This window comes from Hemicordylus capensis, chromosome 4, assembly GCF_027244095.1.
Source record: "Hemicordylus capensis ecotype Gifberg chromosome 4, rHemCap1.1.pri, whole genome shotgun sequence".
Taxonomy (NCBI): domain Eukaryota; kingdom Metazoa; phylum Chordata; class Lepidosauria; order Squamata; family Cordylidae; genus Hemicordylus; species Hemicordylus capensis.
In genome coordinates this window covers 266211882-266222905 of record NC_069660.1, presented here as the reverse complement: position 1 = coordinate 266222905, position 11024 = coordinate 266211882, and the positions used below count along the sequence as shown (strand labels likewise).

The following is an 11024-nucleotide window of genomic DNA, read 5'->3' as shown; positions in this document are numbered from 1 at the left end:
AATGACCACTAGGGGCATTGGGAGTAGAGATAGTGAGTAAGGGTCTCCCTAACTGCTCTACCTGTCTCTACTCTAAGACTCCTGATCTGACTCTTCCACATTTCCTGTGCTGAGTCACAATCCTTCCTTTCCTCCTAGAGAGCAGATGGAAACATCTTTCTTACCTATTCATTATGTAGTTCTTAGGGATTAGGTTTAGGTCTTTCCTATCCAAGTGTACTTAACCAATAAATACTTAGTTCTACATGGATCTCCATGTATTTTCTTTAAACAGCTGCAACAACTAAACCATCCTCTGCTACCTACTCTGTAACTGGAGTGTGTGCTCATTCCTTAGTGCTCTGCTGTTTTACTTACTGGGGGTAAAAATTAACAACCCCCAACAGGGCCCAACATACCATTGCCATCTCCCATGCAGTATGAGATGAAGCCTTTCAGCATCTTTCTAGATCGCTGCTGCCTGATATAAGTGTTTCCCATAGTCTGGGAAACATACCAGTGGGGATTCGAACCAGCAGCCTCTTGCTTCCTAGGCAAGTTACTGTACTAGCCAATTAAGGCTTGGGATGTTACACCTACAGGCAAGGCCACTGGAATCAGCTGGGATGGGGCTACCCTTTACTCACCAAGTGTTCTGCACCTCCCTGGCATACTGAAAGATGCAGGACCTTATATAATGCAACAACAATAAAACTGTTGGCCTTTCTGGATAGCAGGAAGGACAGCTATTGGACTTCTGTGATAGAGGCCAGTCCATGAAGAAATAATTCTCGTAGCCTTTATGGAAAACAATGTTTCCCTTTAACCCAAATAATCATTAGATTGAAAATGTTAAACAAACAAACAAACAAACAAACAAAAAGCCCCCACATTTATCTTGATTTTAATTTGAGTGGAAATTGCCATATACTGTATCAGACCATTGGTCTATCTAGCTCAGTTTTGTCTTCACAGACTGGCAGCGGCTTCTCCCAGGTTGCAGGCAGGTACCTCTTTCAGCCCTATCTTAGAAAAGCCAGGGATGGAACTTGGAACCTTCTGCTCTTCTCAGAGTGGCTCCTTTCCCTGAGGGAGAATATCTTACAGTGCTCACACTTCTAGTCTCCCTTTCATATTCAACCAGGGCAGACCCTGCTTAGCTAAGGGTACAAATCATGCTTGCTACCACAAGACCAGCTCTCCTCTGGTTTAGTCATCTTTTCCAATCACAGCTTTAGGTGGATCAGGCCTTTTTTTGGAAGAAGATATATACAGCACAGAGACTCCCAAAGCTACAGCTGTATCCACAGCAACACCAACAATGTCAGGCAATAGCTGGTGCCCTTCAAGTGCTGGGAAGCAAGTGACATCACAATGGAAAGGGGCAGCGGCATATTCGAGCCTCTGACAATCAAAGAGTCAATCCATCTTTAAGATGTGTTAACCATTTTAGCAGCAGCTGAAAAATAAGCATCTGAATGCCAAGTAGTGAACTGAAGGCCTTTGGGACCAATGTTCAAGTTTGTGTATCTCATTAAAAGTTCAAAATCCAGCATATAGGTCACCGAATGTGTGAGTGAGACATTTTAGGCAAAAAATTCCTTCCCACACACAACGGAGAATGAGTGTGTGGAGGGCAGGCTCAAGCTCTTGTAGGATAACAGGGCTGCTTTACACATTACATGTAGAAGGTATACTTGTAAAAATGTAAGGTATGAACCTGGCAAATTTTATTATTATTTTAATGCGTGCACAGGTGTAGAGAAGTACATTTGTCAGAAAGCCAAGATTGGCTGCTACAGCTACCTGATGAACCTGTACTCCATGGCAAACACAGCATTGCCACTGCATCAGGTGTGAACTGGCCCCAAGCTTCCTGTTTCTGATTACTTATCGGGGACTGTGTGAACGTGTGCATTTCACACATGCACTGCTAAATGCCCAGCCATCTCCATGACATGTACGCTGGAAGAAGATCAGAGTATTAAAAAGGCTGCTGTTCTAGCAGGTTGTACAATACCTTTTTCTTGGTTTCAGGAATGAATGCAAGTGCCATACTGTGCAGGAGATAAGTCCAGGTATATTTGCAGGGGTGATGGCAATAAATAAAAATCTGCATCAGACCAATATAATGATCACTGCTTTCCCCAAATAGCTTTTTGGGTTCTGTAGTCAGGATACACTCTATTATAGAGCCCTTGATCTCTCACAATTACAGTTCTTTAAAAAAAAAGGTGTGTAACCAACAATACAAGCCGGCACAGGTGAGTGTATGCTCAAAGTTACACAAGCTCTTGCAGTTTTAGTGTGTTCGTGCAATGAGAATAGTGGATAGCTTTGGAACATTCCTGCAACATATATTGACTAAGGAAGTGGTTTCACAGCAGGTGGTTTGCCACAGATTGTGAAGTGCAGTCTGTTGTACTGGCACAACACTAATCTGGAAAACAAGCTAGTAATGTTTCCCAGAATATGGGAAACGCCTATATTGGGCAGGAGTGATATAGGAAGATGCTGAAAGGCATAATCTCATAGTGCACAAGAGATGGCAATGGTAAACCCCTCCTGTATTCTATCAAAGAAAAACTACAGGGCTCTGTGGTCACCAGGAGTTGACACTGACTTGACGCACACACTACCTTTACAGCATCCTTGCATTAATGCAGGGCTACACAACTTCAGCCCTCCAGCTGATGGACTACCACTCCCATCATCCCCACCCACAGTAACCAACAGTCCAAGATGATGGGGGTTGTAGCCCAACAGCAGCTGAAAAGCTGAAGTTGCACAGCTCTGCACTAATGGAGTATATTTGCACTAACACAGTGTTAGTCTGTATGTCAGCCAGTTTATGTCTATGGCATATATATATATATATATATATATATATATATAATCTAACTGATCTTGAGCTATTGCCCAACCTACCATATGTCTTGAGGTTATAAGGATCTTCATATTATGTATTCAGCAATTCAGTTATGCAGTACCATATTTTTTATTTATCACTTTCCTAGAAGTCCAAAACATGGAGACTTCTGAGTGCTCAAGGTTCTCAGAGCAGGCAAGGCCATGCTGACATAGCAGATTTCACGACTATTATCTGAATGATGCATAATCTTTGGGGTAAACAGAAAGCCTTCAACTTTCTCCTCTTCCTTTCAGCTTCTTTTATAAGTAGTACATTGACTTACAGACCCACATCCGGTATACAGTAATAAAAGAGTCCTATCACAGAATAGGAGGGAAGCAATCTTATTGAGTCAAGAGATCAATGTAGTCATAAAATACAAAGCATCCTTTGTTTGAATGGAAGGCGTGAATGAGAAGTGGCTGTAGAAGAAGCATTTTCCAAACTTGTAAAGTTTTATTTTTTTAATCTGTAATGTTTGGCCCTCTTCATAGCAAAGACAATAAATGACCAACTAAACGTTCATTTAGTGCACTGTTATGAGGGGAAAACCCATCACTGATTTTTTCCACTAACAAGCAGAGGAAATGTGAATTTTCAGAAATGAGCATGAATTATACAAATCTGAGTAGTTGGTAGCGCCACAGTACTCTTTATGTTTTGAACTGCTTCATTCTCCCTTGACAAATAAACTTTAGAACTTTAAAGCATTAGATTTGCAAAACTAATACAATTTCATGGATGCTTCAAACAGGGTAGATAACTCTTCTTCAGTTTGTGGACGAGGAGATAACTTAGTCACTCTTTCCTTAAAAAGAAAAAAGTAAAAATTGAATTATCTAAAGGTTCTGACAAAATACCTGTTGTTAGGATACATATGCACTGATGGCTATAACTGAAAGTTCCTTTACACATGAGTAATTCATTGGAGCATATGCCTTTTCACAGTTAAAAGTAGTCCTAGTGAAATTAATTTAATTACTCCAGAATATGTGGTTTTCAGTATTGCACATTTACATAGAAGTAAGCCCCAATGAACACTGTGGAATTTCTTTCTCAGTAAACGAGCAGAGGATTAGGTTGCATATGGTGAAAATGAAGATATGTATATTATTTATTTGATTTGATTTCTATACTGCCCTTCCCAAAATGGCTCAGGGCGGTTTACACAGAAGAATAAATAAATAAGATGGACCCCTGTCCCCAAAGGGCTCATTATCTAAAAAGAAACATAAGACAGACATCAGCAACAGTCACTGGAGGTACTGTGCTGGGGGTGGATAGGGCCAGTTACTCTGTCCCCCTGCTACATAAAGAGAATCACCATGTTAAAAGGTGCCTCTTTGCCAAATTAGCAGGGGTGTATGTTCTCTCTCTCCTCTCTCTTGTTATCATTTGATGCAGATCTTTCATACTTTCCTATCACACCTTCTATTGATTTTGTGTGGACAAACCTGCCCATTTGGCTATTTTAATGAGCTTTTCAACCAAGATTTGTAAATACTGATTCTATCTAGTATATAGAGCATCCTTACACAAACAATAAGTGCAATTTGCTCTTTTTCAGCAGAAGGCACCACTCAATTTCCATCTGCATTGTCAGGTATCCTTTGACATGGCATACTACCATCAGTGAGAGGGTTTAGTTTCACATAGGATACACAAGGACTTCAAGGTCTTGCATGTTTCTTTAAGTACTTATATACTTGGACCACAGCTAGCTAGATTCTTTGTGACATAAGAGTAGCTAATCAAATAGCTGCTAGAAGGGCCATCATTTTGCCAGCCATCATAAGCCCACAGTGACATCAGAGCAAATCAGACAATGATATCCAGAGAAGTGGGGCAAGCAGTGAAAGGAGGAAGGGAAAGCAACAGTGAGAAAGGGGCTAACAGGAGGGAGGGGTAACAACATGACTCTTCATATTGATGGGCCCTTTGCTAATATTTTATTAAACTAACTAGTATTTTTAAGCCCGTTATGATAACGGGCGCTAGCTTTCTATCCCGTCTTTTCTGTCTCTCTCTCTCTCTTTCTGTCTCTTCCCCCCCCTTGTCCCCTCTCTCTTTTTGTTTTTTGTTTTGTTGTTGTCTCTGTTTTTGTTCTTCCTTATTTTGCTTTTACTTTGGGGGGGGGTGGATGAATAACGGCCAAAATGGCCCATGAGAAGGTGGCCGCCCCCGCCTATCGCCCTCCCGCGCACCCAGCTGCCGGAGCCCACCTTACCCGCTCCAGCCCGAAGGAGAAGAGAGGAACTCGGGAACAGAGCTACTCTCTGTGTTAAGCTGCTGCCCATACTGTCGCAATGGACGCAATAGGCGTCCTTTGCGTCCATAGCGGCAGTTTGAGCAGTGACTTAGCACAGAGAGGAGCTCTGCTCGTGAGCTCCTCTCTTTTCCCTCGGGCTGGAGCGGGTAAGGTGGTCTTCAACAGCTGGGAGGGCGATAGGCGGGGGCGGCGACCTTCTCATGGGCCATTTTGGCCCTTAATCTTTTTGGGGGGGGAGCGGGGAAGGTGATTTTGGGCAGCTGGGAGGGCGGGTGAGCAGGCAGCAGCGGCGGCTGTGAGCGGGCGGGGGCCTCATTGGCGGCTTCGCCGCCACCTCCCCCAGCTTCATTTTGGGCAGCTGGGAGGGCGGGTGAGCAGGCGGCGGCGACGGCTGTGAGCGGGCGGGGGCCTCGTTGGCGGCTTCGCCGCCACCTTGCCCAGCTTCCCTGTCCCCCGTCTCGGTCTTCCCCCGCCGCCATTGCCCTCACCTTTTTCAGGGCGGCCGCTTCTGGTTGCCTCGGCCTCCTCACTTTCCGCCGCCGCCACACACCGGCTAATGGCCGCCCGTGGCTGTGGGACACTGGTGTCTGAGGTCCTGTGTCCCTTGGGCTCTTCTGGGCCTGCGCTTTGCGCAGGCCCAGAACAGCCCAGGGAGGCAGGGACGCAGATCCCCAACGTTCCAAAGCCACGGCCACTCACTTAGCCTTTTATTATATAGGATGCTGTCATTACTTTGTTTTTCATTAAACATGCTGTCATTATTATTGACCAGGATGCTCCTTTTGAATGTTCGATTCCCATGCCAGTCCATACCTCAGGGTATCTTCCACACAACGAACCATGCCCTGCAGCAGGCAATGCTTCCTATCAGATGATACTGTTTACCTGCATTCAGTAGCCAGCTATTCTGCAGAACCCTACCCTGCTAATTCAGCAAACCACAGGGTTATCTTCCTAACTGATTTTCTAGTAAAGACAGTGGTCAACATGTTGTTTCCAATGGAAGGAGCACTGTGCGAAAGTGGGTTTTAGTCATTCCACAACAGCCCTGTCACGCTACACCATAGCAACTGCCTTTCAAGTTGCATAGCTGCCCCAGCAGGTTCCCAACATTGATGAAGGGTTGCCATCATGTTGACTAGTGCTTCTTTACATCTCAAGTTGTCAGTATTAAAGCTCCAGCAAGTGCGTGTGTGTTCTCTCTCTCCCACCCTCTCCAGAGATATTTTAAAAGAATAAAAAGCATGAAAAGATCCAAGAATTTATAAATCAGAGAAAATATCTGAAATCACCCCCCTCGGACTGGAAAAAGAAAGCCATTGGAAGGAACGCAGCGGCTTCTAAATATGACATTTATTACAAAATGTGTCAGACCATTCTGAGAATACAACCACCTCAATATATTCGGATCCAAAGAATTATATGACTAATCCTGCATGCCCATTTGAATTGCTTGTACAACCACCCCTCACCAAGCAATTTTTTTTTTAGATGGAAGGAATTCCAAATGCTGTTTGTGATCTGGCATTAGGGCAGGCAAGGGGTAGAGGGGAAAGAGTCTGTTGCTCAACGGAAAAATGTTGAACATTCCTTAAAACAGCTTTTGAGTCCTGGGCCATGGGCTAGCAGTACTGAACTATCAGTGTGATGTTCAGGACTGGCTATGAAGGGAGGCAAAAGCTTGCAATAAACATATTATAATAAATCCCTTGCCTTTCTTCACACCTTCAAGTAACTCCAAGACTTAGAAATATCTGGAGGATCATGTATAGTTGTACGAACACAACTGTTTTCAGAAGATAAGTCTGTCATTCGACAGCCCTTCTGGAGATAAATGCATTAGGGATGTGCGAACCGGCTAACCTTTGAGCAGGTTCAACATCGAACTGGTCTGGCTTGAGGGCTTGCCTTCGAGCCAGACTGGGCCTAGCTCGGTTTGAGGTCGAGCTGAACCCCCTAGGCTGGTTTGGGGGTTTTAGAGCTTAAAAATATTTGTTTTTTAAACTCAGTGGTCTGCCGGGTTCAGTGGGGGTCCTGGGGGGTGCTTCTGTGGCCATGGGGGGGGTCCTCTGGGGGGGGTGTCTCCCCAGTCTTAAAAGGGCCTTTTCCAGACTTTTTTGCACTGCCGGCGGCCATTTTGGAGGCCACCACGCATGAGTACTGGCCATTTGCAGGTTGTGACATGCCCAGTTTGGATTCAGACTGAACCAAGCAAACCAGTTTTGTGCACACCCCTAAAATGCATGACGTGTACAAAAAGACACACACACATTTAAAAAAACTAGTCTTGATTTCCTTCTATGGATCCTCTACACCATGGGTTCTCAACCTTGGGTCCTCAGATGTTGTTCGACTTCAACTCCCATAATCCCCAACCAAAGACCATTGGGACCCATCTAGGAACCCAAGGCTGAGAATCCCTGCTCTACACTGCAGTTACTGATTTTATCCAATAATCTAGTAGCTCCTTATACTTTGGTGCCAGCAGAACAAAAAAAAAGCCAAGGATATAAATGTTTTAAATAAATGTTTATTTTAAGAAAAATGTCATCTGTCCTACCTGAGGCAGTGTGCCTTTGACTAAGGCAGGGATATCGGCTTTAGAGTAACCAAGAGCAGCTAAGCCATCGTCAACATTCAGATCAAATAAGAATTTCCGCAGAGTATCTGCCAAAATAATCCCAGCATCTTTCATTTTGGCAGTGCTGATGTTTGCTCCTAAAATGAGGGAAGAACTTTGAGCAAGTGGGGAATAAATTGCCTCTCAATTGAATTATCATTAGTTGAATATATTACATGTACACACACACAGTCAATTCCCTAAAAGTAACATTCAGTGAAAGATAGTGTCACTCTATATATCCTTAAAAGAGTTTTAAAACATTTTGCAGAACGTGGAACAAAATGCAAATTAATATGAACTGCCATGAGGAGTAATTCTTCCATTCTTCATGTTTTTACTACATATACTCCGGCTGATTCGACAGCTGCGCCCATTCCTTGAAGAGGATGACCTCAAAACAGTGGTGCATCAGTTGGTAACTTCCCGGCTTGACTATTGCAATGCGCTCTGGGTCAGTGGATGGTCACTGCATTTTTAGGGACAATTTATTCCCCCCTCTGCCCCCATATGTATTGGCATGCTTCCAGACAAGTCGGACTGGCTGACAGTCCTTCAAGCAAACAGAAAGGCACCTTGTGTCCATGGGCTGAGATTTCTCTCTCATTATCATATCACAGGAACATAGGAAGCTGCCTTATGTTGAGTCAGACCATTGGTCTATCTAGCTCAGTATTGTCTGACAGCGGTTCTCGAAGGCTGCAGGCAGGAATCTTTCCCAGCCCTCCCTGGAGATGTCAGGGAATGAACCTGGGACCTTCTACATGCAAGCAGATGCTCTATCAGTGAGCTACAGCCCCATCCCCAGGGGGAATATCTTACAGCAGGCAGTGCTTGCTTTTAGGCACCCATCCAAAGGCAAACCAGGGCAGACCCTGCTTAGCAAAATGGATAATTCATGTTCACTATCAAAGACCTGCTTCTGCTTTCCACATCTCTCTCACATCTCTCTGACTTCTAATGCAGACCTAAGGGCAGCTTGTGCTTGCATGATGGATAAAAAAGGCCAATTCCATGCTAGGGATCAATAGGAAGGGGATTGAAAATAAAACTGCGAATATTATACCCTTATACAAAACTATGGTGCAGCCACACCTGGAGTATTGTGTACTATTCTGGCCACTACATCTGAAGAAGAACATTGTAGAAGGTGCAGAAGAGGGCAACCAAGATGATCAGGCCCCAGAGCATCTTCCTTGTGAGGCAAGGATACAACACCTGGGGCTATTCAGTTTAGAAAAAAGATGACTGCAGGGAGACATGATAGAGGTCTATACAATCATGCATGAAGTGGATCGAGAGAAATTCTTCTCCCTCTCCCATAACACTAGAACCAGGGGTCATCCCATGAAATTGATTGCCAGGAAATTTAGGACCAATAAACAGAAATATTTTTTTCACACAACACATAATCAGCTTGTGGAATTCTCTGCCACAAGATGTGGTGACAGCCAACACCCCGGAGGGGTTTGGATAACTTCATGGCAGAGAGGTCTATCAATGGCTACTAGTCGGAGGGCTATAGGCTACCTCCAGCCTCAAAGGCAGGATGCCTCTGAGTACCAGTTGTGGGGGAGTAACAGCAGGAGAGAGGGCATGCCCTCAACTCCTGCCTGTGGCTTCCAGTGGCATCTGGTGGGCTACTGTGTGAAACAGGATGCTGGACTAGATGGGCCTTGGGCCTGATCCAGCAGGGCTGTTCTTATGTCCATATGTACTGCTATATAAGGGGAAATGAATACTGTTTTTAAACAATGTGCAAAGGCTCCATATGCCACAGTCTGAGAATCCCTAAATCTATTGTTTTTTGATCATGTATTAGCATTTTGCTAGTGTCCTAGATCTTGCAAGACATTTAGTCAAGTGTTTCCAAAAGCATTTTCTCAAAATGTTATCAAGAGAATCATACCCATTATCTGGGCAGCTTCCAAGTGACGCTCAGGGCACATTGGTGCTGTGAAAGTAAACACTGCTGGAGACGTGAGCACAACAGAAAGGCCATGTGGCTGGAGGAAAATAAAGCATAGGGCACATCAGTCAGGCAATATATACTGCTGATAAATCAGTGGGAGAATACATTGAAGATAATACCAGGATTATATCAGTTGCAGGCAAATGACTAACAAGAATATTGAGTTGTTACCACAAGAGAATGATCCACATTATAATCCTTTGCTTTGTATTTCTTCACTAGGCCAGAAATAGGATAAGACATTCCATGGCTAGGAGAGGAAGAAGAAAAATCTTAATTTGAATACTAAGATATATGGAACTGTTGTGACAGTATTATAGAGGATCTGTGCCTACCTCTTTGACTCCTCTCAGCCCACTTCCCTGTGTTGTGATTAGGTCAAGTGGGGGAATATATTCTGAATACAATCTTCTAGTAATAACAATATAGCAACAAAAATAATAATAGACATATAGGAGAAAAAGGTACAAAGCTGGTGGGATCTCACATTCGGGATAAAGTTCCAGGTAGGGATGTGCACCAACGGCTCGTGCAGGTGTGGGGGGTGGGGAGCGGTTCCCTTAAGAAGCAGGTCCTTACCTGCTCCGCTGCCACCCCACTGCATTTCCGGCCGCAGCAGTCACTCTAGCAAAGCTGTGGCAGCTGCGGCATCGTTCCCTGCAGCCTGCGCAGAGCGTCAGCATGCACATGGCCACTGCACATGCACGGCAGCCATTTGCGTGGCCAGCATTTGGGTGGTCGGCAGAGGCCTTGTGTGTGCTGGCATCGTGCAGAGGTAGCTGGGAGATGCCCGGCCGATGCATGGACATAGCAGGGGGGAGCTCTGGGATTATGGCAATGGTGGCGATCGGAGGAGGAGCAGGCATGGGCGTGTGGAATTGGCATGCACATGGCCGCTGCACATGTGTAGTGGCCATTTGTATGGTCAGCATTTGCGTGGTCAGTGAAGGCCATGTGCATGCTGGCATTGCATAGGGGTAGTTGGGGGGAGTGCTGGGATTATGGCAATAGTGACAATCAGAGGAGGAGCAGGTATGGACCGGCTCTCCTTTGCTTTAAAGTGGCTGTGTAAGGCCTCATTTTTAAAGGGAGGTGCCTGCAGTTTGGATGCTGAGTCACGTTTTGGCACATCCCTAGTCAAAACTGTGAGTTTGCTAAACAAACCATGGTTTTGCATTATATCTAGCAAGATGCTTATGTACCAAGATGCACATGTTCCAAAAAAAGTTACATGCAAATAGTTCTGCAGACAGAAGCCAAGAGAAGCACATAT

The 11024-nt window shown here is 44.7% G+C and overlaps 1 protein-coding gene across 4 annotated transcripts in view; it reads right to left on the bottom strand.

Moving 5' to 3' along the window:
• Positions 1-3324: 3324 nt before the first annotated feature.
• ADHFE1 (alcohol dehydrogenase iron containing 1) overlaps positions 3325-11024 on the bottom strand; it is a 29653-nt gene continuing 21953 nt past the window's right edge. For all 4 annotated transcript variants that reach the window (XM_053313324.1, XM_053313325.1, XM_053313327.1 and 1 more), the window contains 4 exons: positions 9923-10001; positions 9689-9785; positions 7720-7877; positions 3325-3698 (listed from right to left, as the gene is read on the bottom strand). In XM_053313324.1, coding sequence (XP_053169299.1) covers positions 3615-3698; positions 7720-7877; positions 9689-9785; positions 9923-10001 — 418 coding nt within the window. In that variant the 3' untranslated portion in view covers positions 3325-3614. The remainder of the gene's footprint in view (positions 3699-7719; positions 7878-9688; positions 9786-9922; positions 10002-11024) is intronic.